Raw genomic sequence first — 27,444 nt, forward strand, 5'->3', positions numbered from 1 at the left:
CTCGTGTGGTTTTTATCGCCAATACCTCGACAGGCATGTCTAGGAGGTCGCTTATAAGAAAGCAGAGCCTTCTCCTAGTCAACTATTCCCTCCGTAGATCTTGTGTACCCTACAAGATTGAGAAGTAGTGGCCACGTAACGGCGCTAGCGCCGTTGCCGCAGAGATAGGCGCTTGATGAAGGGTTGAGCTTCATATGTAGGATAAAGCTGCTCTATCACTCGGTCGCAGCCTGGAGGGCCTTCTTTTTGCCCTTCTTGTGAACACGTTGGTCATTCGGGTCGAAGCCACCGTTACCCCACAAGGCCCATTCTTCCGTCTCCCTCATATAGTCCTCAGGGCGGAACGACGTACCATCGGCTTTCTCCTTTTCCAAAAGTTCGAAAAAGCGATCGTAATCAATGCGAGAATGCCATTTGCCATTCACATGGAACCGCGTCGAGGCAAGCAGCACACAACAACTGTGAGCATGCTCGGCAGCAATTCCGTAGTCCAACCCGCGGCGCTCGAGCTCCTTATTCAAGGAGACAACGAATTCCTGGATCTCTTCATAGAAAGGGACGTTTTGCATGGTTAATCCTGCTCCGGCGCTAGTGCTAGTGCCGCAGTAGGTCACACCCTTGATCTCAATGAAGCACGGCAATGCTTTCTCGACCAAATCAGCGTAGCCAATGACCTCATCGTCGACGTTAAATCCTTTGACCAAGGTGAGACGGAAGACAGTGCGCTGGACGTGACGCTTTTCCCGTAGGATATCCAGGCACCGCTGGAATCGCTCCCAGAAGTCTCGGTGAAGAGGGCGGTCAATCGTGCGCAAACTTTCACGGTTGCTAGCATCGATCGAGACGTACAACTGAGTCACACGATGCAGTGTTTCAAGCTGATCTGGATGTTGAGCGTTGCACACCAAGAAGCTAGAAATGTGCTCGCTATGCAGCATGTCCAAGAATTCATTGATATGAGGGTAGAAAATCGGCTCCCCGACCAAGCTCAGGGCGCAGTGGCGAATACGCATGGCCTCTGCAAATCTCTCTGCACGGACACCAGGAACACCACGCATCATCTTGATCTTTTTGTAGTGACCCTCCTTAACACCTTGGAAAATCAAGTCTGGTGAATCTACCTTCCAACGCCAAGTCGTCCCGACAGGGTTGGTGCCGTGGCGCCAACAGAAAATACATTTGTTGCTGCAAGAAAGCGAAGGAGTTGCCTCCATGCAGAGATGGGATCGAATACCGTAGAACGAGAACTTGTAACACGAACCTCGGCCACGCAAAGCGGACTTAGTCCAACGGCAGATCTTTACACCGGAGTGAGATCCGACGATAGTATATCCTTGTTTCGTGAGTGCAGCGTATGTGGGTGACGTCTTTGGAACCATTTCCTTCACAGTTGACTGGTTGGGTGCTGCAGACTTGCCCGCTGTAGTAAAGTCGACTGGGACAGGGCCAGATCCGGACGGCCCATCGGAGCCCATCTTTATATCCTCTAGATCAACCACATCTTGGTCGTTCCGTCGTTTAGAACGGTTTCCGTCGTTTTCTTCGTCGTCCAGGTCCTCCTCATCACTCTCCAGCGGATCACCGCTACCAGCAACGCCTTCACCCAGACCACCATTATCAAGAATGTCGACCAAAATATCTTGCAAGCCCCGGGACCACTCTTTTAATGCAGATTCGGCATCACTCTTAACGTCACCAAGTCCCAGGGGATACGCTCTCTTCTTGCCTGTAAGCTTTGCCATCCAGCGATCTAATTCCTTAGCTTGCGAGCAGAATCCTTCTTCCTCGGTGGGCCAACCCTCTTTATCACCGAAGCCAAAAACAGAATAACCAGCCAAAGTTGACAAAGACGAGGTGTCAATGCGGAAGTCGTGGTGGGTTTCATCCAGATGGCCAAGGAAAGTGTTGAGGACGGTGTCGATGTTGTAGGTAGGGATCAATAAGCAGTATACATAGCGTGTGCCAGGCGAGGTGGACGGAGGCTTCGGGGCCGTGGTGAAGTAATCGTCAAAGTCAATGTATGACAGGTCGTGAATTTGGGGAGGAAGAAGGCCACGCTCGCGGTTCTCGGGGTCGGCTCTCTCCTTCGCAGCAGCCCGTAGATCCTCTAACAATATCTGAGCGTATCTCTCCGTAGTCGCGGTCAACGAAGCGAAAAAAATGATTGGCTGGATGAAAGACAACGGGGCCCCTTGGTCCTCCCGACGGCGCCCAGCAACCTTGAGTGGCTTTTTCCCAAACACTCTTTTGGGTCCAGATACAACCTTTGGGGTAGGGTCATTTCCAGTAGCAGCCTTTGGAACACTCTTCTCCACTACTACCGGTTTCTCACTCTCACCAGTACGGATCTGTTCAAATTTCTCTGGAGTTTGGCTCCGAGGTGATGGCGGGATTGAGGACGCAGTTACGGCTTTGGACTTGGGTTGGAACTTGCGATAGGCTCGCAGAAGGATAGCGACTGAGGCGATAGCAATAAGAATAGGGAGACGGTAGGAATGCCAGAAGGTCACAAGGCCTAGATTCGTCAGCAAAATCGTGGGTTGGAATGATGAAGATAACAAGAAATATACCTTCGGCCAGGGAAAGTTCGGCCATGACAAATTGGCGGAGTTGCGACGAGGCTTTCCTTGCCTAACTAATCCGTGTGAGGTCAACGCCTCTCTTTTGTAGAAGATACGGACTCAGAGCGGAGTGGTTAAGAGGGGCAGTGGGGAAACCTGCAGTGGCATCGCAGATTCCCTCCAAATGAACAAAGCTCTTCGGACAAAAGAACCGGTAATGGCTGCAATTAAGATGAACACAGCATGGGTAGCCCCTTACAACGGTGCGTTTTGGCGAATGGCCGTTGTTGAGTTGAAGGAGACACTCGAAGTACTACAACAAAAAAGTTGATGTTGAGAAACTTCGATGTCACGAGGAATTTTTCGCCTCGACGCTGATTGGTTCCCGCACGGTTACCAGATCAGGTCCTTGCGTGCCTTGACGCCTGATTCAACTCACGTTCAACTCTCCTTCCTCTCGGCGACTACACCGACACACGTTATATCGACTAATGAGTTACGATGGCATAAGTTAATCTGCCTTCTTTTCAGGTCATTCTCGACAGACTATTGGTCCATCCCGTAAGTCAAACTTCATACTTCACGCTTATCACCCTACCCCAATCTATATCAGCGCGATGATAACGCCATACTTACTAAGACGAGGGTCTTAATAACCTGCAATATCCGCCTCAATCCGATTTCCATTATTAATTGCATTGTGGCTTGCAGGTGCCAGCATACCACTGGAACACGTCGACTAAGACATACCAGGGAATTTGCACAGGATACGGGGCTATCGGATCAGTTCTCTCCCAGCACATATATAGACCATCGCGTGCCCACTAGGCATGATGTGCGATATGGGCGATCCATTGTTCAAAGAGAAGAAACATCTTTCTCAGTCCTTCAATCTTGAAGAGCAGGCTATCGCGCAACCCCTTCCAGCAAGACTCTCCATCGGTCAAAAAATGGAGCGCGCTCTTTATTTTATCTTCTTAGCATTCTTCCTTATGATGACCGCACATAGCCTCCGGACGGACCCACTAGGGATGCGCATCTCAAGTCATCATGAGGTCTTAACCCTGGAACAAAGAGTAGACAATATCCTGCAGAAAACCCCATTGATCGGTAATATACGGCTTTCAACGACGTGATGGTCAACTTGCTAAACAGAAAGTACAGATGGCCATGATGATCTTCCTATTCTCATCCGCCTCAAATATGGGAACCAAATCTATCAGGATAATTTCACTACAAAATTCGTTCATGGTGGTTTTCCCGGACACGTTGACCTGCCTCGTCTTTCCAAGGGCAAAGTTGGTGGCACATTCTGGAGTGTGTTTGTGGAGTGTCCCAAAGACTGGCAGAACTTTTCAGATGCCAATTACGCTTTAAGTAAAAATATTCTCAATGTTTCTCTCCGACAATAGGTGACTAATATCTAACAGGTGTGCGTCAGACAATGGAGCAGGTAGACTTGTGGCTCCGCCTACAGCAAGCCTATCCGGACACCTTCTCCACGCCTCCAAATGGTACCACGGCTCTTCAGCCCTTCCTAGACGGGAAGATCATCTCGCCGATGGGTATGGAGGGTCTCCATTCCATCGGAAATTCACTTGCCTATTTGCGTCATTTCTACGCGCAAGGTGTATCCTATGCAACGCTGACCCATAATTGCCACAATCGTTACGCTGATGCTGCCGTCACCGAGCTCCCAGACGGCAGCGTGAAGAAGGCCGATCCCCATTGGCACGGTGTCAGTGAGGCTGGAAAGGCCCTGGTTTCTGAGATGAATCGGCTCGGGATGATTGTTGATCTGTCCCATGTAAGCGCCGAGACCATGCGAGACGTCTTGGGCGCAGGCAAGGATGACTGGGCGGGCAGTAGTGCGCCGGTCATCTTCAGCCATAGCTCCGCATATGCCGTCTGCCCTCATCCACGTAACGTTCCCGACGATGTGCTGCAGTTGGTCAAATCACGGAACTCCCTGGTTATGGTCAACATTGCCCCAGACTTCGTCTCGTGCAAGGCTGGTGATAACCCGAACGGTCTCCCTGATTTTGTCCCCGAAAATGCTACCTTAGAGCACGTTGCCGATCACATCATGCATATCGGGCAACTCATTGGGTTTGACCACGTTGGGTTTGGGAGCGACTTTGACGGCATCGGTACTGTTCCCCGCGGCCTGGACGACGTCTCCAAATTTCCAGACTTAGTTGCCGAACTCCTCAGAAGGGGAGTCAGTGATGAGGATGCGGGTAAGGTCGTGGGAGGCAACCTGCTGCGCGTTTGGAGAGACGTAGACCGCATTGCTCTTGACAAGCAAGCGAACGGAGCTCTGCCTCTTGAGGATGATCTTCCTGAAGCGTAATGCGGTTCACTCCAACATAATCCCATCTTCCTGCCCATGGATACTTGTTCTTTACCTTTGTGCTCCGAACATGTAAAAACGGCTATACCGCATATCTTATCGAACTCTTGACTGATACGTTGGGTAGATTGGGCGAGTTATTAGCACCTGTAGTTTAGTCATCTATTTGGATAGATCTCGACTGGCTATAATGATTGTCATTGAGCTGAAACATCTTGAAATGGCATCAATATTTTCCAAAAGAAATCTTTGGCATTGCGCTTAGTTCATTAACGTTTCTCGTCACTCTATGTTATTCAAACTGTAGGGTGGATGTCTCCATCCATGATAGAGCTCACTGAGCCACCATACGAAATCCCTTCATAAGATTCCTACCCTCGTCCTCCAAGATCTTATACTTCCCCTTTCCTTCCAATCCCAGTCTCACCTGCTCTTCCGTCGCCCACTCAAACGTCGAATGCTCACTCGGCTCCAATCGGACCCTATCCTCCCACCGCTGCACAGCATCACCCTCAACCTCAATCGTCTTCTCCCCGTCCGTTCCAGCAATCCCCCCAAAGACGCCTTGAGCCTCATGAACCTCCACCAAGAACGAAAACTTAGCCACAAAGAACATCGTCCCGTTCCTCTCTTTCGTCCACTCCTCCACCCCAACCAAATCCACAATCCTCGACACATGCAACCCACTCTCCTCCACGACTTCACGCACAGCCGCTGTCAAAATCGTCTCATCAGTCTCCTCACAGCCTCCGCCAGGCCCCTCCCAGTAACCGGGGAGGGAATCGGTCAAAGCACGCTGGAGCAGAAGGACTCTTGGTTCGCCCTCCTCCTTGCTTTTGTCTTGGGAATCACGTGAGAAACGAGAAAAGACAAGTCCCCCAACTACGAAGTTGGTCCATTGTGGCCTGGCGGCTTTGAAGCTGGAGAGGGGGACGTTGTACTCATTTAGGTGGGGTGGGATTGTGAACGTGAGGTTTTGATGCATCTTTGGGAGATCTTTTATTGTTTGGTTTAGTTGTTTAATGGATTGATAATTGATGTATGTCGGGTTGTGGAGATAAATGTTTTGGTGGAGAATTGGTCATGATGTTGAAATTGATGCATAGGGTTATGGAGATCTGATGACTCATACTGTGAATCACGATAAATACCCCACAATTCTTGTGACTGGTATTCTGTTTCATGGATACGATGCTTGCTGTATACTTTCATGTCAATGATCATGGAGTCATAGCAGATGCTTTATAAAATCTTAATTTACACCTGTGGGCGTAGTGCACATACTTACCAGTAACGGACAAGATGAGTGAGGCCATACATACATGTCGTCCTTAGGGTATACCAAGCTTGCGAAAGAGAAGCTTTAGACTTTAGACTGGCACTCCATCTTATAACCTTGCTACTTGTCCTTTATTATAACTAGCTTTCTCCGGTGGCTATGTACCTTCAAGACCATGTTTCTGCGCTAACAAGTTAATTTTCACCGTTTATAGCTAGCAGACGCTTGATTGTAACGGACAGGCCATTCTTCTTTGTTATTTTCCCTTTTCAAATACCATCTCTTCTCGTAACCTGTGGCGCCTGCTCAGTAGAAAGTTAGAATCTCCAACATCAAGAAAATTGCCGTTACAGGAATCATATTGAGTTATTCGACGGTGTGAGCGACCGAGTCGTATGGTTCTTATGCTCAAAGCTACTCGAGGAAACAGTCCAGGCTTGCAAGGGCCCTTTCCATATTTAGGATGACAAGTGGGGCAAATTCAAGACACGGACCGTGGGTATAGAAGTGACTTATAAAGCATGAGTCTTCATTTACGTCGTAGTATTTGTGCAATCTAAAGTCATGAAACTAGGCAAGAAAGGTATAAAAACACGGCGAAAAGCGCATGCAGAAACATCGGAGGGCAAAGAGGAAGAAAAAGTCTTTTTCACCACAATAAGCAACCCGCATACCCGCACTAGTTGGCTTTGAAAAATGAAATTCTTTGACAAGTCAGTACAGCTAATGCAAAGGTTCTGTCTAGTCGGGCAGTAAGTTATAAAATACCTATATCTCTTTTCGGTAGCCGACCATCCCCACGGCAATCGGGAAGAGGAATGTCGCGTTATATGACTGAGATATGCATTTGAAAGGAAGAAATCGGTCCATATTATGGAACGTATCGTTGCCTTGGCTTTGGGGGTCATATTTATATTGAATTATAGAGAAGATGATATAAACAGACATGCGTTGTGCTCAATGGATGATGGATAAATTTCGTAAAGATATTTGGAGAAAAGCATACAATATGTTAATTGTATTGAGGGCCATGGCGAAGAATTCGTACCTATTAAAAGACTAGAAATTGGTGGTGGAGACAATGAGCACATTTGCGCTGATAACTCATGACCAACAATGATCAGCAGGCTGGCTAAGCCATGCATACATGAGTGAAAATGAGGCCTTTTCAACTCAGTGCTATAATGACGCAGACAATTGCAGGGTCTCACGCTCAACCTGGTTCACCTTTCTATATTCTCGCGATAATTCGGTATAATTCGGTATAAATGCATACCGTCATCATGTACACTTTGCTTGATAGGTACAGCCTCCGCAGCAAGGAAATGATTACTCATGTCAGAGCGGTGGAAAGGACAAGGAAACAAGGAAAAATTGGTGCAGGTACAATAAGGAAGATAGGATCCAGTTAAATCTCAGATAGTCTCAGCGCATGTGGTGCTCATGCAATATATCAATCAAGCCATTTGACACTAAATGAGCCCTAGGAGATATGTGCGAGACCCAACTCCCCAGTCGACTGTAATATAAACTGGGCCTCCGTCAGCTCGTCCAGAAATCCTAATGCTACACATTCCTCTACCTATGGCCATCGAACTATGGGTATGAACATGCAGAATGAGACGAGTGGCCATGACCACGGTCACAGCCATCAGGACATGTCGATGCCCGCCATCTTCACAACAGGAACAAAAGTAACTTTATTCTTCAGCATCTGGACGACCAATTCCATGACCACCTATCTCCTCACTCTATCATTGTTGTTCCTGCTTGCCTGGTTCAATCGTTTCCTCGGAGCACTCAAGTTCCAACTCGAAAATAAGATTAACTCAACTCGCGCGTCTGGACTTCCCGTGCCAATTTTGGGACAACCACCTGCAGCACATCGATACAGAAAGATCCCCAAGGATCGAGTGAGCCCTCTTCCGCGGTACATACAAGTCAACACGAACGATCCATTCGAAAGACCATCGCCACCGCCTCCCTCTCCTCCACCCTTACATGACGATGAGCGGAGCGAGTTGGTACTCGGCAGTGCAGGGCCGTCGTGCGTCCGGAGGTGGTTCAAGATACTCTTTGGGAAATAGACGCCAAGTGGCCCATGGAGTTGGCAGCGAGACGGAGGACGATCACTACTAGAAGGCATCCGTGCGCTCTTGGGCTATGTCTTGTGAGTGAGGTGTCAATAATGCAAAGTTAGCAGAAACTAATTACTTTTGTCAGAATGCTGGCAGTCATGACTTTCAACATAGGCATCTTTTGCGCCGTACTGGCTGGCATCGTTGTGGGCGAACTCACTATGGGGAGATTTACTCAGCAATCACCGGGTTGGCAGGACGGATCATGCCACGATGGATGATGACATGTCTTTTGGGTTTTATTATTCTCCCTTCATTTCAGTGTAGTAACCAATTTTCTCCTAAGTACGTGTGTATAAAGTCACTCATGTGCCAACCACGCAATACTGAAAAGAGCAATGCCAACACTACACTAGCAATCATGGACAGACCCAAGCCATATCCGTGCGCAATTCAGACTCAGTAAATAACTATTTGTTGAAATCTCGAAGCGTGCATACATGGGATGTAGCGTTGGCAGTCTTAGTATAAGCCCCTTAAAGCCGCATACAGAAATGCAATATGGATAATCTTCTCAAACATTCTCAGTTTCATGCAAGGGTGATATGAGATCTACTCTACTTCCTTGCACAGTTAGTATTTCCTTTTCTTATTTTTGGGCATTTAGATAATTCGAACATCTTCTCCACTCTTGTACATAGCGGTGCAGAAACATTGTACTCGACCACCCAGGTTCTCAAAACATGATGACGATACGATCCTCCAGGAACCCCAAATTCGCGCAGCTTCACATGGGACGTATATCATAATCTTCTCTGATCAACATGATAGCATGATACATACACAAACCCCCCTCCTCTCTATCTTATTCCACTCCAGGCTCAGAACCCCGCATGGCTACAGCCAGGGTATTCTGCAGCATTTCGGGACGAAACTAGTTTTATATCCCCAGCACCTACCCAACTTATCATACGTATAACCAACACTACAATGTCCCTCAAAAGGACCACATGTTGATCACATACAGTCTTCCCTATAAAGCTCCTCCCGACTCACACGAACTACACTACACGCTATTTAGAAATTCCACGCATCACGGAGTCCAATACCTACAGAACAGTCCCAGCAGAAATATCCATCCAGACAAATGAATTAATGGGAGTGGAATACATGTGCTTAGGTATATAGAAGGCTCTTTATTGTTCATGTTCATGATCGTCATATCTGAATGTGTTTTATCACATAGTATGCACATCCAATGAGGGCAACCCCTTATAATTTGCTCTCCGGAGAGGCGGATTCACCTTGAGGAATCAAGAATCCTTCAAAGAAGCGGCCTATCTGCCGGTAATCGTCCAGTCCAATCACGGCCGAGACATCTAAGGCGGTTAATTAAACTCGTTCAAAACATGGAATGGGAGCAAAGCGTACATTGATCTGGTCTGACAATCACAACTGCACCTTTCTCGGGGCTGATACCGAGGTATTCGTATACATGGCCGTGACCTTTATTGTAACTTTCGTCGTCAAAGTAGATTTTGTGCAGATCTATTCCTTAAGTGAGCTTTATGTCACATACTTAGGGGAAGGAAAGATCTTACCTTTGATTTGATTCTTTCCGGCGATTGGGTGGAAAGCCTCTGGAATTTCTTCCAATTCGATACCGTGTCGCTTTCCATAGCCCACTAGGATAGGCTCGATCACGCTGTCTATGTCGGCATCCTTCTGGCGGAAGCGGTGCAATGGGCTCTCATCTGAGCTTAGGTAGTTTCCAAGCTGTATATGTTAGCGAGGGCACGGAAGGTGAGTGGAACACTCCGAAACTTACTGCGTTCAACTTAGACTTATTCTCAGACTTGCTAATGTCGCCCACAAAGGCCATGACTCGCCAGCGGCCATCCGACTTCAAGGCTGTCATCAATTGCACGGGCTTTGAGTCGCAGTACCGCACCACTTGGGAACTGGGTAACCTCATGCCAGTCACAATATTAGTAGAGAGCTGTTCGGATCCCTCAGTGTGAAAGGTAATCGCAGAACTATCGTATTTGGCCGTCAAGCCAGCAGTATATTTCCCGGATTTGATGAATCCTTCCTGGAACTCAGCAGGGGATGTCTGTCCACCAGACGAGAAAAGCTTCGAGAAATATCGGTCGAAGTTGATGAGGTCGATAGCGACCTTCTGTCTCTCAAGGACATAGGTCTCTAACAAGGACGGAGGCGCTAATCCTTTCAAAACAGTAGCCAACTTCCAGCCAATATTATATCCATCCTGCAAGCTTACATTCATACCCTGACCGGCCTTCGGGGAATGGGTATGACAGGCATCACCTGCCAGGAAGACGCGATAATCCCTATGGAAGAAGTCCGCATGGCGCTGACCGATCGCGTAGGCGGACCACCACACCGTCTCGGCGAACTCAATTCTGTACTGGCTGAGGATAGCCCTAGCAGATTGTTGTAGATCCTCCAGCTTGACCTCTTTGGCCTTGGTCCCTGCCGGCAGCTCGATGTAAAACCGTGTTAAATTGCGGGCGTCGCCTTCACGAGGAATGATCAACAGGTTACCAGCCTTGGAGCGAATGGTAGTTTTCTTCCGAATATCTGGGAAGTCCGTCCGGGGTACCATATCCATGACACCCCAGACTGCGTCGCTGCTGTCACCAATCATCTTATAACCCAGTGAGCGACGGACAGTACTGTGTGCTCCATCACACGCCTATAGCAAATTCCATTAGAACACGAAAGACGACAACACTTTTCAGAAATGAGTTGAACATACAAGAGCGTATTTCGCCTCGAAGATCTCAGTTCTCCCTTCCTTCTCAGCCGTCACCTTCACTGGATACGACTGGGGATCATTGACGAGCGAGCTATCAACCTCAACGTTCTTGATGTCAAACCCATAATCAATAATCTGGTCATTGAACCGCTGCATAGACTCGATGAATAACCCATTAATACGGGCCTGGTTCAAGATTACATGCGGCTGATGTGATAGCCCTGGCTGTGTATCTGCCGTCCGACCAGTACGTTTAATATCGCCGGAACCATTGGCAGCCCAGAAGACGACCTCCAGGACATGGTAGGACTCGCGCAGCAACTCTTCGCCAATTCCGAAGCTCTCAAATATTTCCACCGTGCGGCACTGGACGCCATCCGCCTGCCCCATGGTCATAGGCCCGTCGCGGCGCTCAAGCACCTTACAGCGGATCCCACAGCGGGCGAGCCATGTCGCAGCACAGAGGCCTGCGGATCCGCTTCCGCAGATAAGGACGTCAACTTTCTCGACCATAACTGCCTCAGCGAGTATGCGCGTACCCTTCGGCGGTTTATAGTGAGAATAGGAGGTAATAATTTAACGAATTGTGGAACTTTCCGTTTCTCTGGCATGTGCAGTCATCTGATTCTTAAATCAGGGGCTCCGGAATGCATCCCGGGGTAGCCACGGGATGGATTCCGGGGTCGGCATCCGCACGGCAAATCATTACAGCCCTCGGGTCAGCGTCTTCCTCCACCATGTCCACCCCAGCTGTGGGGAACGATATATATCAGCCCATCATATGGAGGACATTCCCTCGGAATGAGTATACGGACAAATTAGCGGGTTTCGCTTACTGTAGGATAGGTTCCCGGTAGGCGTAGCCCTTAACTCGCCATCACCACTTGCCGATTTCATACTTCACGAAACATCCAACATGCGTTCTAGCTTCCAAGCATGACCATCGTTATTTGTGCTCTAATATCGTTATATAACGTGCCTATCATCCGTCACTCTCTGCAGCATATCACATGAACGGTTTCTCCGAACGCCAGCGCCGGGTGTAAATCGAATATTCACCATGTCACAGTATGCCCTTCCGTATGCCCAAAAAGAAAACTGTGGAACAAAAATCAAACCATGCAATAATTTACAAGAAGTACTCGCTACGGCCCGGCCGCGATGTGGGCACATGCCGTTGGTCATCGCTGACAGCACTAAAGAGCTTGAATGTCGGTTTGAGATCCTCACCAATCTCACAGACCGATGCCAGGTTGCCACATCGGTAGCAGTAGTTAGGCGCACTCCACACCGTCACCACATTTTGGTTCGCAAAGTGGTACTTGTATCCCTCGTTCACCAGTTGGTGCGCACGGGCGATTAGTGTCAGGTCATTGACGTGACAGAACTCATCTGCCACCTTATCTCCAAACAGCCAACCTACATAGGCATTAGTCAAAGGACCAGCGTCTCACGAATTGCAAATGACGTACCAGCGCCTCTTGGGCTGACAGCCCATGTCTCTACATCATCAGGGTCGGACCAGACCAGGTCGCAGAAAGCACCCTCATGCGGAATTTCTTGGGCTCTTGCCACCACACGAACTTGGTCCAAGGTCCTGATCTCGGGGCTTAGGCCACCATGTACACAGAGCACCCTGCCATCAATGATGGCCCCAAGTGTCATGAAGTCAAAGACCTGACAGCAAGCTTTCCAGACCGATGCATTGCCGTACTTCTGAAAACACTCTTCATAGAAGCCGTAGACTTGCGTGATCTGTCGGGACTCATGATTCCCACGCACCAGCGTTACTCGATCCGGATACCTGCCGAAGGGTTCGTTAGTATCTGTTCCACAAAAGACCAGGCACGAGTATGACTGACTTGGCCTTCAAGCATAGTAATAATGTCAAAGTCTCCAGACTAAAGTAGCCTCGGTCGACATAATCACCCAAGAAGACAAAGTTCCGATTTAGCGTCACCTCGTTCGATCCGGCGCTTGAAGAGCGTTCTCTCTGGGAGCTCGTTTCGTCGCCACCTTCCGAATGCGATCCAGAGTTTCTCAACTTTTTCCGCAATTTGGGGTCCGTGATTTCCGAGGGAGGCTCGATATCAGCTGAGGTGATCACAGACGGTGATGTTTTTGGGGGTTCGACCATAGACTCGTCTGGCATGCCGCCCGAGACGCGGAAAAGCTCCAGTAGATCGTAGAATTGGCCATGGATATCTCCGCAGATTGTGACGGGCGTCGAGACCGGTTGTACGTTCGATTCTAAGCGCGCGCACAAGTGAGCCTCGGGGGATCAAGCACAAATCTCATTCGACGGAGGTTGCTTACCTTCCATCATGTACTCCTTCACAATCTCACATAGTTGTTTCATATGCTGCTCTGAAAGATACTTGCAATCTTTCGCAGCCTCTAACCATTCGTCGGGACCGGCATTGCGCTTTAATTTGGCCGGTCCTGGCTGCGGGACTTTACTATCGACCATGGTGAAAGTGGACGAAAGCGCCGAGTAAAGGGGGGAATTGAGGGGTACTTCGATAGGAGAATAGAAGTCAGGGTCAGAACGGTCAAAAGAAGGGGAAAGAAATTATTGAGCGAAGGCCGTCTATTTGCACCGGGGACGAATATCTAGAACGTCGCAAAAGGTTGGATTGAATCATTAATTAAGATCAAGTGACGCTTTTCCCCACACGTGGTTGTTGGGTATCTCGAGATCGCGTGATTGGGCCCTCTGGTGTCCCGTAACCGCCTTATCATTCTTTTTGCTCTTCACTCTCTTTGCCCCTTCCATTCTGACACTTATTTGTTTCACCAGAGTCGCTATATCGACTCCCATCTTGGAGGTTCCACTCCTCTTATCCTTCTCTCAAATTTCTCACAGTCCCGTTCGCCAACTCCGTCTTCCATCCATTTTCGAGAACCCCTCCCCCGCAATCTCACTCCTCTCGGGGTGTAGATCGTCGAGACGCTCTACGCCATGACGCAGACTGCAGCTGGGAAATCAACGGGAGGTGTTCTCCAAATCCCTATCGCAGCGACACAGAAGAACACCGCCAACGCTGCCGCCGCTCCCACTCCCAAGAAAGCACCCAAACCAGCTGCACCACGGCTCAAGCTCCTGGTGCGGAGACTGCCTCCGGGACTAACACAGGCAGAATTTGAGGTTGCTGTAGGCCCTGAATGGAAACTTGGAGCGGGAAAGATCGATTGGTTTCAATATAAGCCGGGCAAGGTTTCTAAGGAGTGAGTGCCCGGCTAATTCTACTTGCATGTAGCTTGTCGAGTGCTAATTCAGGGAACAGCCCAGCGAAGCCGTCACGACCCTCGCGTGCCTACGTTCACGTTGTGTCCAGCGACCATATCATCCCACTCTCGAATAAAGTTCGTCAGGTATCTTTCACAGACGCTCGAAACACCTTCAACGATCCCATTCTGTTGGGGCCCCCCTCCGTTGAATATGCACCATATGCGAAAGTTCCCGGGAGCCGTGTACGGAAAGATGCTCGCCAAGGGACTATTGACCAGGACCCCGATTTCATTGCCTTCCTCGAAAGTCTTACACAACCGATCACCAAGCCGCCTACGGTCGAGAATGCCACTGATGCGGAGGAGAAGAAGGAGACCGTGACCACCACACCCTTAGTGCAATATATCAAAGAGAAGAAGGCGAACAAAGCGAAGGATAGTTCCAATAAATCCTCGAAGCACGCCAAAGCCGATAAGGAGACCAAGGCGGAAAAGGTCCAAGCAAAGAAACTACTACAACGGCCCGATAAGGAAACGGCACAGGCCCCAGAGAAAATTGAAAAGAAAGCCAAGGCGGATAAAGCCACCAAGGAAGCTGTGAGGGTAGCGAACAAACAGGCTGCCAATGTCGCCAAACAAGCCGCGAAGGCCTCCGCGGCACAGAGTTCGCCCAAGGACCCCGGTCAGTCTACCCCAGCCACGGAGCGCAGACGGGAACGAGGAAGCATTGCGGCTGCAGCCAAGATCCTCCAGCGAGACTTGGGCCTGGCACCAGCTGGCAGTCGTCGCAAAGGGGGCAAGAGCGGTTCGGCGGAGACGGACGCATCCAAAGCTGAAGCGACGAGTTCCGAGTCGGGCAAGAAAGAGACCCCTCCGAGATCATCGAGAGGAGGCGCCTCGTCACAGAACGCCAAGGTCAAGGGAAATGTGCCACAGCCCAATGAGCCGACATCCCAGTCCGAAGCGAACACACCTCCCGCTAGCACTACGCCTACCTCAGGCAAATCATCGAAATCGAAAGGGAAACAGGCACCGCCCGCAGCCTCTACAGCGACACAAGCTTTCCTCAAGCATGCCAATCCCTCGCAGGGGGTGACGGAGCCATTGTTAGAAGCGGCATTTAAGACGTTCGGCAAAGTCGTGAAGGTGGAGATTGATAAGAAGAAGGGCTTTGGATATATTGATTTCGCAGAGCCGGACGGACTACAAAAGGCGATCGCCGCCAGCCCTGTGTCGGTCGCCCAAAGTCAAGTTGTGGTGCTGGAACGCAAGATTAACCCTGGTGGAGAGAAGGGCCGTGGCAAGAATCGCAATGAGCCTCAACCTACCAACGCTGGTGGCAACAATAACAGCAACAACACCAATGCGAACGGTGGTCGTGGGGGTAAATCAAATGAGGGTGGCTCGGGATCGTCGCGTGGACGTGGCGGGCGATTGAAGAAAGGCGGTGGTGGTGGTGCTAAGGGAAGCGGTGGAGGTAACGCCAATGCGAATGCGCCTGCCAAGGACGCTAAGTAATATTCATGAACTGTCATGTTGTAAGAACCATAGATACCCTTTGAGGAATGAGACGTTATGATAGACCTGGAAACAATTCACGCAGCGACATGAAGCATTGAGGTAGGCATGAATTTGCGCATTTGCATACGGAGAGTATTGTCCAAGTTTTACGAGTGAAGTGAATCGCTACATGTGAGTCCAAGGCTGTCGTGAGTACATAGTCTACGTGAATCATTTACAATCAAGAACAAGTTCAGAGCAAATATTTTCGATTGAGTAAAATGGGTATCAAAATAGCCAAACTCCATGTCCCAATCATCTCATCACCAGCATCAAAGTGAAAGAAGAAAACGGGAACACCTTTCAGACCTCCTCAACACCCACCAAGTCCGACCGACCGAAATCAAGACATCGAGACAAGGTAAAGATCATCACCACTCCCTGGACGAGAGGCACTCGAACAAGCTCACCGAAGCGAGTCGTTCGCAGATACCAACCGTCGAGGCGGAAGTAAACACGGCTTCACTTTAGGGCATTGAGGACATAGAAGTCATCAGCAAGGGTGGAGATTCTGTAGCTCTTTAGAAGAGTTCAGAGGTGGGACGTCTACTCTAAAGTGATTCTTTGAACTGTAGGCAAGCAGGTTAGCAATCATTCTTTGTTTGGCTCATTGCTTTGTTCTGGGGTTCCCAAATGTAGGGAGGGGAGGAACTTACGTAGAGTCGCTTAATTTTCGAAATGAATGAGACTTCGCCGGTATTTATGTTGGATGACTGGCGCTAGTGCGGGCGCTAGTGGGAAGCGAGGTCATGTGTGTTTGGCTTGTTTGCCTGCGAGCTTGTTTCCAGTTCGCCAATGGAGAGTGTTGAAGAGTTTTCAAGGCTCCACTTATTTATGGCTTGGCAGGTTCTATGGTGTTCGATTCTGACTGGGAATGGCAATTGGTTGACTTGGTTACTCGGAAGAGATGCTCAATTTCACCTGGTTATGTTCTTCGCATAAGACCTCTTTTTGTCTCGTGGTGGTTTATGCTATGATCTCCAGTTCCCATCGGGCCGAGTCTCGGTATGCCGATATTCATCGGAGTAGGAGCACTCAGAATTTAGTTGCGGTCGACATGGTCATATAAGTTGAAATGAATAATAATTTTTGTCTTTAGACACTCATTTGATAAACAGTATGTCCTTGGTAACCAATGTGTAACCTGTACAGCGGACACGTATGAATGATGCAAGTGTTTGCGCAGATACTGTAATCGCCATCAGACCATGAGGGTTCCTTTCTAATCGTAATGTTCTCTTTTGCAGAATGAGCATGTATTTCTTCGATATTCGCTATGTCTGTATCTATTAGGCTTGCTTGGCTTAGTAAATTGACTTTTGTGATGGTCCGACTCGATTCCACTGCGGTCAGCATGCTCTGTACTTTGTATAGATATATATCTTCCAATAACATTTCTCCTACAATGTGACTGGAACCCCACAAATAGACTACAGACGTAGTATCACTTGTCAACTACTAAGTCAAGAATCGAAGTATCTAGAGCCGGTCACAAGCATCGAAAGACCACCTCAGACGTAGGACTCCACAGTTATTTGAGGTGATATGTTGGTGGATGTTGAGATCCATAGCACGACTCTTATCGCTCTATCGCCAAGCTTATCAGAGAACAACTCCGCGCTGGCCAAATCGATCTCCCATATAAATGTGTAGAACCCCGATAATCTGGAGTTTGCAGCTATAAACTTAGTTTTGTATGCGAATTTGCAAGTATTGGAGTACTAAAGACTTTGATCTAACAGTACCCCAGCCTATTTAGACTGGACACGTGACTAAGAATTATCTTCAGTCCTGGCTAAATACTTCAGTAGGTTAGTAACCATAGGCGGTGAAGGGATCAGTCAGCCCGTAGGAGCGCTTCTCCGTCGCTTGCAATGCCCCGTTATTTGGAAGGTGGATGCAAGATCCTCGTAGTTTCTCAGTATCCTGAATGCGGTAGTCTCCCAGCGCACCTGCTTTGCAGGCTCCTCTCACAAGCACTTTATCAAATATGTTGGAAAGCAGTATACTGACTCTCGTTCTCTGTGAAAGTAGGGTTTCCTGATTCTGATGGTGATTTGGTGGACAACAATAGGAAGACCACGGCCACGGGTTAGGGGAATTTGTAGACTGTTTTTTGGTGAAAATTATACATTGCTCTACCACTAGCGTTAATAGTAGTGCCTGAACCCTAATAGTCATAGAGGACTTTTATTTAAGCTTTTCAATAAAGAACCTATATTATATTTGGTTCCTGTATTGCACCTGCGCCTGTGGTATTACCGCTTAACCGTAGAGCTTACCTTAAGTCAGGTGCTCGGACTAAACAGAAGAGACCAAGGCGGTCAGCAAAGCGGTAATAAAAATGACGGCATCCAGGTCAAATTCCATCCGAGCTATATTCCCAAGGCCTTCAACGAAAAGCTCTATCGTGTTATTGAAAACGCAATACATCTTCACCGATGGCCCTAAGTAATATGACGTTCGGCTGTGATGGAACATATCCTGTAATCGGTAGGCCGTCAGCTGGTCCGGGGGAATAAAATACTTTACTCCGCCTCTCTTAGCTGACGAAGCCCTTCTCGTATCCTGAACCACAGCGACGAATAAGGAGTCAGGACTAAGATGCCCGTGCAGGAGCTCATGTACTTCAGAAACTTGGCACACTAGTGGGATCATTTTTACTGGAGACTCTGACCTCCGGGTATGAATTATGTATAAACTGTTTCTCTAGTCCGTTGGAATCTCCTCGGATGGCCTGGCAGACTATCCTCGTGGCGAATAATGTGTATATTTCTTGTCCATGATCTTTAAATCGTTTGTTTGCTGCTGTAATATAGTTATATAGTATGGCTTCGCCTAGTCCGTGGCATTATCATGTACTTAGTACAGGCACTAGCAACGCCTTCTGCGCTCTTCGTCTGAAACATAGATACATTGAATCAGCTTTGGATTTGCCTCTATGAACGAAACCGTCATAACCAATAAATTTGACAGAGCCATTACCTATATCAGGTCTCATTGCTGTAGTTGGCAGACCTTTGTAGGCCACGGCATATCATGTTGTGTGACTGTGTTCAAGTCATGTTTGATCAACGACGCCTCAGGAGCGGATCAAAAAGAAAAAAGAAAAAAAAAAAAAAAAAGAAAAAGGAAGAAGAAGGAAAAGAAAAGAAAAAGACACAGAGAAATCTTTCCCCGGAGCCGAAAGCCAGCGATTTAATGTTACCTGGTATGTTTCGTAGCAGCATATCCAAAAGGATATCGGGGATTTGAAGGTGATTGGGGCCTTGATATTAGGACACATAAGCAAATACTCTTTGGATGGGGATAGCTCACCTCACCTATGTTAGGGCTGCTAACTAAACCATCAAAATAATACCAGGGACAGATTCCTACAACGCTAGTTGACTGGGAAAGAGGACTATATAGTACCAAATCTTTTTACTGTGCCGTTGCAAGCAATGCGGGACAGTTCATTTCAGTCACACAGAAAATGATAGGTAAGGGGGCGTTAAGATTTTCAAAGAAAAATCAGCTTCTACTGTAATAGGGAAACAATTCTAAACACTAAGTGTTACCAGTAACTACATATATTGCAAGTAAAAGAAAAGTCCAGAACTGAAGGTGGAGTATACAACGCTTCAGTCGCCCTATCCAAGCTGGAGAGTTGCTCGAAGTCAAATTATGATCATGAATAGCCACAGTGAGCTCGCTTGACACGGTCTCACTCTCACCTTTAGTATTTTCCTCCCATCTCTCCGTTCGGTGCTTTTTCTCGGACATTCTTGATACATCTTCAAGGTAATCAGCGACATCACGGGTTTTAGGCTGTCGACGCGCAATGTCCAATGGCGTATTATTATTGAGATCTGTTGAGTCAACATGGTAGCCATCGTCGACCAATAACTTGGCTATTTCCACGGTTCTTGCCAGATGCAGTGGCGTATGCCCTTGCTCGTTGACTGCGCTCTCCGGCCGCAATTTGTTTTCGATGAGAAGACGCAGGATATCAGTTTCATTGGCTGCCGTTGCCATATGTAGCAGTGTATCACCACTCAACATGCATTTGTATGTAAGGTCAGCCCTTCCGGTGGTAGTTACTTCTCGAAGCAATGCCCAGTGGTCATGTTCCGCAAGAGTCAAAGCAGGAAGATCCTGCGTATCTCTTGTTTCGCTATTGGGTGATGTGACATTGCTCTGTAGCACCTCCATGACTTGCGTATGTTGAAGCAGGGAAGCCATCATATAAGGTGTACAGCCCCTATCATCTGCAAGGTTGGGATCTGCGCCTAGTTCGAGCAGCACCTCTGTCACTTCACCAGCTCGTGCGCTGTTCGAAAGGCTAGCATAGTGTAGTGGTGTCAGTCCCCGTTCGTCCCGGGTATCTATGTTATAGATATGGATCTTGTTGGTCTGCGAAAGGGCCGAGTGGAGCAAGCGGATAATCTCTGGGTATCCCATTGCGCTAGCGGTGTGGATAAGCTCCTTCTCAGATTCAAGGTTTAACCGCTCGCACTTGAGTAGGGTTTCAACAATATCCAGCGCGCCCAGCCGTGCCAAATGAACAGGATGTTTGAGTAACCGAACCGCTTCCTTATCAATCTCCTGGTCATTCGCTTTGCGAACGTGGTCTCCTTAAAATCGTAGAGCGTAGGGCAGAAAGGGATACGCCGTGGGATTCTCATAATGGCTCAAAGACTGCTCGTCCTGTAGATACTTTAGGCAAGTTTTCGCCATCTCGTACTCTGCGCGCTTTAGGAATGGATGATGGTCACTCTTGGCGAGCACGGCTGGCAGGGTACCGTGGAAAAATCGTACAAAAGAGCACGACTCCTCGGCCTTGTCAATGGTGATCAGCCCGTTTGCTGACCACAGAATGAACGTCCTATCGTTTAGGGTTGACTCTATGACCTGATCTGAATGGAGGGCCAACGCATGCTGTAATTGCAATATGGTTAGATACCGACAAGCCGACATTATCAAGGCAAGTGTTGTGAATGCTATATGCAGCTCATTCTCTTTCCTGTACCTCTTGAGCTTCGCAATCCGTTCATCAACGTACGCGGTCAAACGCTTCTCTGGTATTTTGTCCAGAAAGCGAAGCACCCCTTTGTCATTCTCTGGCTCCTTGCTTTCGAACAGATTTTGTAGCCAAAGCTGCGCAATGATCAAGCTGCATTGTGCTTTTCCTGCAATCTGTCGAGAAATGCGATTGACTAGGCCGGGCTTATCGCGTAGATATCGCGCAATAGGCCGGGGATTATATTTCGGCGACGGATGCACGCGCTCATCCCGTCGATCGCGACCTGTTTTCAATGCCCGACTAATCATCTCGCGACAATATTCCTCGAGCTCGTCATTTCGTGCGCGCACCTCAATTCGAACGGTGTCATATGGCTCCTCACCATCGTGGTTCTTGGGACAGATGATTCCTTGTTTTTTGCAGTCCAGACACAAGTCAAATTGCCCATCATCGCAATCACAATGAACATACATCCCAATGTTTTGTTTTCTGCAGTGATTGCAGAAAACTATTTTTTTAACTTCTCGGTACCCCAGGGAGGTAGTGAGAAGGCTCAAGGGAAGGCCATCCTGAACAAGGCCCAAGGCATATTCCTTGATAAGCTCTGAAACCTCGGGGAAGCATTGGTTCAAACCGTCAACGATAAGATATACGCGTTCCTGTTTGGCTACTAAGTCCTGAAACGCTTGCTTCATAATTTCTCTAGTTGAATATGCTCCGTTGCCAAGGCCCTCGTATGCGTCTATGAGCTTCTGTGGTATATCAACGTTGGGACCGCACGAGATTAGCTGCTTTAGCATGCTACCCAGAAGGTTATCTAGTGTTTGTTTGACCCGTTTATGTTCATCATCACTTAGATATAGGTAGATGACAGGTCTTTTTAAGCCAAAAGTCTTTTGAAGGCGGTGGATCACCATAGCACAGAAGTTGGTCTGGTTGATGGAATGAATTAGTAAAAGCGATCATTACACATTGCAGGCATATCGTTCACCAGATGGCGTACCTTGCCTGTGCCGGCCTCGCCGTAACATCGAAGCTGCCAGCGGCTCCCTTTGACCCAATGCATGAATTCTTCTGATTTAAGCAGCCACTTTCCTATGAATACGGATCTGCTAAGCAGATCTTCCTGCTCGGTTTTGAAATCCAACGTAGACAGCCAACCCATAATTTCATGGCGGTATTTGGTATCCATTGCTGTGCTCATCTTATTAAACTTTTCCCTTACTTCATTCAGGTCATGCGTGACTACAATCAAGGACCTCTGTTAGCACAGCTTACTTGCCATTCGAATCAGGTGGGAATCCTGCCCCCTTCCCTTTCTCATCTAGATACTACGTACATTGTTCAAGAACTTGCGCCGCCGCTCTATCCCTGGCGATATCATGGGGCTGAATGACTGCCAATAGATCCTTTGCATAAGCCGCAGCAGCTACAGCAGCATATGGCTGCCATTTCTTACACTTATGAGTGTCTGCATAGTCCGAAATGCCTCGGATGGCGATGCATGGGAAGCGATCCATCAGGCCCGCCGCTTCCTTCTCGAAACACAGTACTTTTTCGGACTTGCGAAGCGCATCCCGAAACTTTGGGTCTTGCATAGTGAGGTCTGCAGATGCAATGAGCCCATAATGGATGGAGGGACCATCGTCAGGTCGCGGGTCCCGATCCACTATTTGTGTTCTGTCACAGTTGCTGCAGTCCTCGCCTTCCTCAGGATGGCGATACTCCCTCCGGAACAGCAGGTCATGCTCGCGACCCGGAAAGCCAAAATATGGCATACCCAGATCCCGGAGCTTCAAGGTCGCATCCTGTATATACTTTTTCATGTGTCCCTCCTTGAATTGATGATGTGATTGGAGCACATTTGCCGCCACGATCAAAGCAGATTTTGGTTTGTCCAGGTGTGAGATAATTTTATATCCTTCAGGGTACCTTTTACCAGTATCGTACTGCACAATGCCGCCTAAAACACATTTAATCACGTATTAGCCAAGTACAGTTCGATAACGTGCTCAGTGGCAGCAATGAAGCGGAGTCTAAGAACCTAGCCCATCAACGTACCATGCTCGCCCTGAGGCTTGCTGACAACAACATCCCCAAGCCGAATATCTCTTTTCCCAACGTAGGGGTCGGGCGAGTCTGTGGCGCCCCCACCAACACCTACCAGCAACCCAAACCGGATCTGGGGAAATGTGCGAGTCATGTTCACCGCGGCGTCAGCAGCATTGACTTTTCCTTGGCCAATAGGCCTAGTAATGACGACGTTGTGCTTCCCCATGCGGCCGACAATGTATGCATTTTCATCGCGAGGAGTAGGTGGAGGGGCGTGTAGTTCGTCTAGGAGAGCCCTGGCGGCATATTGCTCGGAGGCCAGAACACAAACCCAGCCGACTGTGTAGGCGTCAGGAGTGAGACAAATGCGATTTGGGTCGTCCATATTGCAGTTACCGTGTTGGTAACCTTGGACAAGAGTCAAAGTGAATGTGGATTATCGTGAGAGGATGGGAGAGAAGCCTGGAAAAGAGGGGGAGGACGAAGGAAAGTGAGTGATGCAACGTCTGACCGCCACTTATGAGATATGAGACAAGCAAGCCCTAAGAAGGTGTGGCCCTTTATTAGGGGTTACCAGCAATACTGAACCTTTAGGAGATTGGGAGGGAGGAAAGAGCACTCCCAACTTTCTCAGAGTTCATGTTGTATGCAAGTACAGTCAGATGGGCCTACCTTACGCAGCAAGGATCGGAAATTAGTGGGATAAGCAGGCTGTGGCAGAATGAGACCGAATGAAGGCAAGATTCTGTCCTATGTCCTTATTCAGTATGGTTTCCTTTTGGGTTTTATATGTGTGTGTGAAGGTCTCTAGTAAAGTAAGGCTGAAAGTACCCTTGGGTAACGTATGAGTAATGAGTGTTCAGTATTAATCATTGAGCGTCACGTTGTTGGTCCGGTTCTAATATTGAGACTTGTCTTGGTTGAAACCAGGGCGTTTGGCTGTGGCGGACTCACCACGCGAGGCTGAGTGTCCGCTGCTCTGGCAAACGGGAGTCTATAATCCCGTCCTCCGGAGGCTTCTTGGGACCTGCCAAGGCTTTGGAAAGAGGGCACGAACCAAGGAGCGATGCAGATTGGCTATTCTAAGAGCTGAAACGTCGTGAAAAGCTGCATCAAGAAGAAATGTTCCGTGCGTCTGAGGAGGAACTATCGGAGGGTGCAAAGACATCTGCCGCCTCAGGACAAGCTATAAAAATTGACAACGAGACGTTGAGTAGACAATCAAGTAAACATTTTCAAACCAACAACAATACATTCCCAGTCAAGATTCATGTTGCGGCAGATCATCGGCACACTTGTGCTCCTGCTGATGCAGGTGTTCGCGGTGACATCGCAGCAGCAGCCGACATCTTCCACGACTGCTTTGACTTTCAATCCAACCAGTTGCGGTGAAATCATCAATAATGAGGGTATGTAATGAGTAAAGCAAACGGAATAATAGCTCTAGGTGCTGATTATGAGCAATATACTTAGAAGTTTCTATATTCGACGCGAGCCAAGCCCACAAATGCCTGACGAGCCTTCCGTTCCGCGCAGATATTGCCAGTCAACTTGTTCAATATGTCAACGACATGATTCAGTTCCATAGTACTCTCGCCTATTTGGCCGATCCACCACAAAGCTACCAGCAGCCGGCTGTTGACCTCGTGTCCGGGCTGTCTCAGTTCCAACGCGATATTGACAATAATGTCTTCCGCAATGAATATGCCTTTGAGGCAGCTCTGAACCACTTGATCCATGCTGCCCATGATGATCATCTTGAACTCGTCGGCGGCGCACTTTCTCGATTTACATATGCAGCCCCTTACCGTATCGTGTCTGTCTCATCGGACGGGGTAGAGCTGCCCAAGGTCTATATCTCAGGTAGGCACACAGGGAGGTTCAAGATTGCAGTCGCTGACATTAGCATCTTCCAGAGGATTTGCTCGCCAACGAAACGAGATACCTTCCTTGGCAGTCGTCGGCTATCAGAACCATCAACGGCCAGGATGTCGTTGAGTACCTGACGCAATTTGCTGCTGTTAACTCCTTCGGAAAGCTTGAGCCTCATGCAGATTGGAATATGTTGATGCGAAGTGCGGCATTGGAGATCCAAGGAAAGCGGGAGGCCTTCCACGGAGCTGCCACCTACCCAGGGGACTTCATTACATTCACATTCGAGAACGGTACGACGGTAGGTCCGCTTCCGTGGGAGGCTTTATTCTGCTGCAATGGGGGTGTTGGACCGCTGCAGACGGGGGACGAACTCTATGATTTTTTTGTCTTAGGCCACTATCCTGCGTCATACGACGAAAACCTGGAGGCAGACATGACGACTATCTCCAACCGAGCAGCGCCCGCCATAACTCCTTTGAACAATCCAGCATACCCCCCAAAAGCTGATGTCACAGAGGCAAGCTACACTAGGGACGGTGGAGCACTTCTAAGAGGGTACTTCTTGCATGATTCCTCTTTGGCCGTTCTCAGCATCCCACATTTTGTGGTTGATAGAAAAGCGCCCCATTCATTCAGCAACGCAGTCAAGCAATTCCTCGCGCAGAGCACCAAAGCTGGCCTTAAGAAAGTAGTTATTGATGTACAACAGAACCCGGGTGGAAGCCCTCTGCTGGCACTTGAGACCTTTAAGATAGTGAGTTAACGCCGCAACTCGCTCAGCTCTGTTGCGTCTGTGTTCTTAACTGACCCATGTTTCCATATAGTTTTTCCCTTCCATTAAACCGTGGGCAAGTAGTCGTCGACGTGTTCATCCAATGGCAAACGCTCTGGGTTCTGCCCTAACAACCTACTGGCAAAACCTTACCATGGATCGCCCGGAGTATTACAACTTAACAGCCAACGAGTGGGTGGTAACCGGCCGACTAGACCTAGACACTGGGAGAAACTTCACCTCGTGGGATGATTTTGTCGGCCCGACAGATCGTTATCGTGGTGATGGCTTTACGAAGAAGGTATGGGCCATCCTCCTTTGTACCTATTCTTTGATGGAATACGCGGTGCTGACGGAGGGGCGCTTAGGAGCAATACAATTTATCAAGCACCTTATTTACCATGAAGGCAGCTGGAATTGAAATCGACGGGCATGATAATGGTCAGCCATATAAACCAGAGGACATCATTATCTTGAGCGACGGACTCTGCTCGTCGGCATGCGCACTTTTCATGGAACTTATGCATCACGAAGCGGGAGTGCAAACCGTTGTAATTGGAGGCCAACCCAGTTATGGGCCGATGCAGGCACCGAGCGGAAGCCGCGGAGCAGCCCTTTACAAGGCTGAGAATATGCATCGAGATATTGAACTGGCGCGAGGCATCGACAAATCTAGGCATGTGGACTTACCCAGCCGCACACATGCGTTCCTAATTACTACCGCCACGGTCAATCTCCGAGACCAGGTCCGGCAAACTGACTCCTCCGCCACGCCCTTACAATTCCTTTATGAGGCTGCTGACTGCAGAATATTCCTTGTTCCTGCGACCTGGTACAACTATACCAATCTCTGGAAGTATGCTGTAGACGCAATATGGCAGAACCCCGCGTTTTGTACTAAAGGCTCGAGGACGGATCATACCCAGCCGACTCACCCTTCAGTGCCAGGCAAGCCATACAATGCGAGCAGTACTCTATCGAATCTGGCGGACTCACAATCGGAGGGGCATCCCTCAAGTCTACAAGATGACTCCAACTTTATCTTGGACAAAGTTGGGTCGCCGGGTAAATTGGAGGGGCGTCCATGCCAGTTGCACACCGACTGTGCAGGGCAGTTATCATGCCAGGATGTCCAGGTCTGTGGGATTGAACAGAATTCCCAGAAAGAATTCTATGGAATACCAGAAAAGCAGAAGCGATGCGTTGAATGGTGTGACAACTACACCAAGAAGTGCGTTGGTTGGGGGAAAACTTGCTATCAGGATAACGATCCCATCCTTGAGCAGCCATTTCCAGGAGAGTATCATACCAAACATTGCAAACGAATCCCACCAAACGACTGTCCTCTTTCTACGTACAAGGACGATGAAGGCTTCGATTGCTATGGCACAAAAGACACCCTTACGTGCTATAACCGGGTGAGTGGGAAGTGGAAAACATTGATGAGTCTGGATTCTGGGTCTCGCCTGGCCGATTCCCCTATTCTCTATCTTAATGAGACCCAAACCTGTTGTTGCGGGGGCTGGCAATCTGTGTGTGGCACGAATAATTCTCAATTTTGCCAACAAAAGAAAGGTAGTCCTGTTTGTGATTGCTCCAACGGATCTCGGCAATGTCAGGTGAAAAGTCAGATATTCTAGATTGTGGACCTCCAGTCGGAGTGTATCTTGGGTGAGATATTGGGCAGCGAAGGATCGCAGTCTAGATTTTCATATAGGTGTGGCATACTTTTGTATTTTGGGTAGAGGTTTAGAACAGGCGAATGAAGCAGGCATTGTAATCATATGTAATAGCAACTGCAGGATTCTGACTTGAGTTAACTAGAGTTACTCCATGTATATCGTCAAGCTGCATGTTGAATTCTTGGAGTCCGACTTACTGGTAGTTTGGGAAGCAGCG

The 27,444-nt window shown here is 48.6% G+C and overlaps 12 protein-coding genes across 12 annotated transcripts; 6 read left to right on the forward strand and 6 right to left on the reverse strand.

The window, feature by feature from the left end:
• Nucleotides 1-215: 215 nt before the first annotated feature.
• Nucleotides 216-2,595, reverse strand: AO090023000426 (flavodoxin and radical SAM domain protein; the record flags this gene model as incomplete). Its single annotated transcript, XM_001820923.3, has 2 exons — nucleotides 216-2,515; nucleotides 2,571-2,595. The coding sequence occupies 2 exons, from the start codon at nucleotides 2,593-2,595 to the stop codon at nucleotides 216-218; spliced, it is 2,325 nt and encodes a 774-aa protein (XP_001820975.1).
• A 183-nt stretch (nucleotides 2,596-2,778) lies between these two features.
• AO090023000427 (uncharacterized protein) lies at nucleotides 2,779-3,459 on the forward strand (the record flags this gene model as incomplete). Its single annotated transcript, XM_023235589.1, has 3 exons — nucleotides 2,779-2,824; nucleotides 2,918-3,122; nucleotides 3,273-3,459. The coding sequence occupies 3 exons, from the start codon at nucleotides 2,779-2,781 to the stop codon at nucleotides 3,457-3,459; spliced, it is 438 nt and encodes a 145-aa protein (XP_023090597.1).
• Nucleotides 3,460-3,592: 133 nt separating this feature from the next.
• AO090023000428 (putative dipeptidase) lies at nucleotides 3,593-4,914 on the forward strand (the record flags this gene model as incomplete). Its single annotated transcript, XM_023235590.1, has 3 exons — nucleotides 3,593-3,671; nucleotides 3,726-3,878; nucleotides 3,992-4,914. 3 exons carry the CDS (start codon nucleotides 3,593-3,595, stop codon nucleotides 4,912-4,914), a joined length of 1,155 nt encoding a protein of 384 aa, XP_023090598.1.
• Nucleotides 4,915-5,248: 334 nt separating this feature from the next.
• AO090023000429 (NUDIX hydrolase) lies at nucleotides 5,249-5,899 on the reverse strand (the record flags this gene model as incomplete). The annotated part of the gene is made up of 1 exon (XM_001820926.3): nucleotides 5,249-5,899. One exon carries the CDS (start codon nucleotides 5,897-5,899, stop codon nucleotides 5,249-5,251), a length of 651 nt encoding a protein of 216 aa, XP_001820978.1.
• A 1,892-nt stretch (nucleotides 5,900-7,791) lies between these two features.
• AO090023000430 (uncharacterized protein) lies at nucleotides 7,792-8,280 on the forward strand (the record flags this gene model as incomplete). Its single annotated transcript, XM_023235591.1, has 1 exon — nucleotides 7,792-8,280. One exon carries the CDS (start codon nucleotides 7,792-7,794, stop codon nucleotides 8,278-8,280), a length of 489 nt encoding a protein of 162 aa, XP_023090599.1.
• Nucleotides 8,281-8,294: 14 nt separating this feature from the next.
• Nucleotides 8,295-8,737, forward strand: AO090023000431 (uncharacterized protein; the record flags this gene model as incomplete). Its single annotated transcript, XM_023235592.1, has 2 exons — nucleotides 8,295-8,363; nucleotides 8,417-8,737. 2 exons carry the CDS (start codon nucleotides 8,295-8,297, stop codon nucleotides 8,735-8,737), a joined length of 390 nt encoding a protein of 129 aa, XP_023090600.1.
• Nucleotides 8,738-9,543: 806 nt separating this feature from the next.
• AO090023000432 (putative phenol 2-monooxygenase) lies at nucleotides 9,544-11,563 on the reverse strand (the record flags this gene model as incomplete). The annotated part of the gene is made up of 5 exons (XM_001820929.1): nucleotides 9,544-9,650; nucleotides 9,703-9,819; nucleotides 9,873-10,047; nucleotides 10,100-10,987; nucleotides 11,051-11,563. 5 exons carry the CDS (start codon nucleotides 11,561-11,563, stop codon nucleotides 9,544-9,546), a joined length of 1,800 nt encoding a protein of 599 aa, XP_001820981.1.
• A 616-nt stretch (nucleotides 11,564-12,179) lies between these two features.
• On the reverse strand, nucleotides 12,180-13,520 carry sitA (TOR signaling pathway phosphatase SitA; the record flags this gene model as incomplete). Its single annotated transcript, XM_023235593.1, has 5 exons — nucleotides 12,180-12,469; nucleotides 12,523-12,854; nucleotides 12,913-13,026; nucleotides 13,162-13,300; nucleotides 13,367-13,520. 5 exons carry the CDS (start codon nucleotides 13,518-13,520, stop codon nucleotides 12,180-12,182), a joined length of 1,029 nt encoding a protein of 342 aa, XP_023090601.1.
• A 492-nt stretch (nucleotides 13,521-14,012) lies between these two features.
• On the forward strand, nucleotides 14,013-15,799 carry AO090023000434 (putative nonsense-mediated mRNA decay protein Upf3; the record flags this gene model as incomplete). The annotated part of the gene is made up of 2 exons (XM_023235594.1): nucleotides 14,013-14,278; nucleotides 14,389-15,799. 2 exons carry the CDS (start codon nucleotides 14,013-14,015, stop codon nucleotides 15,797-15,799), a joined length of 1,677 nt encoding a protein of 558 aa, XP_023090602.1.
• Nucleotides 15,800-19,361: 3,562 nt separating this feature from the next.
• AO090023000436 (ankyrin repeat domain-containing protein) lies at nucleotides 19,362-20,284 on the reverse strand (the record flags this gene model as incomplete). The annotated part of the gene is given in 2 exon segments (XM_023235595.1): nucleotides 19,362-19,390; nucleotides 19,402-20,284. The coding sequence occupies 2 exon segments, from the start codon at nucleotides 20,282-20,284 to the stop codon at nucleotides 19,362-19,364; spliced, it is 912 nt and encodes a 303-aa protein (XP_023090603.1).
• A 174-nt stretch (nucleotides 20,285-20,458) lies between these two features.
• On the reverse strand, nucleotides 20,459-23,283 carry AO090023000437 (uncharacterized protein; the record flags this gene model as incomplete). The annotated part of the gene is made up of 4 exons (XM_001820933.3): nucleotides 20,459-21,778; nucleotides 21,850-22,091; nucleotides 22,186-22,809; nucleotides 22,908-23,283. 4 exons carry the CDS (start codon nucleotides 23,281-23,283, stop codon nucleotides 20,459-20,461), a joined length of 2,562 nt encoding a protein of 853 aa, XP_001820985.3.
• An 885-nt stretch (nucleotides 23,284-24,168) lies between these two features.
• Nucleotides 24,169-26,967, forward strand: AO090023000438 (uncharacterized protein; the record flags this gene model as incomplete). The annotated part of the gene is made up of 6 exons (XM_023235596.1): nucleotides 24,169-24,307; nucleotides 24,372-24,761; nucleotides 24,815-25,527; nucleotides 25,598-25,846; nucleotides 25,917-26,845; nucleotides 26,907-26,967. 6 exons carry the CDS (start codon nucleotides 24,169-24,171, stop codon nucleotides 26,965-26,967), a joined length of 2,481 nt encoding a protein of 826 aa, XP_023090604.1.
• Between the last annotated feature and the right edge of the window lie 477 nt (nucleotides 26,968-27,444).

This window comes from Aspergillus oryzae, chromosome 3, assembly GCF_000184455.2.
Source record: "Aspergillus oryzae RIB40 DNA, chromosome 3".
In the NCBI taxonomy this organism is placed as follows: Eukaryota; Fungi; Ascomycota; class Eurotiomycetes; order Eurotiales; family Aspergillaceae; genus Aspergillus; species Aspergillus oryzae.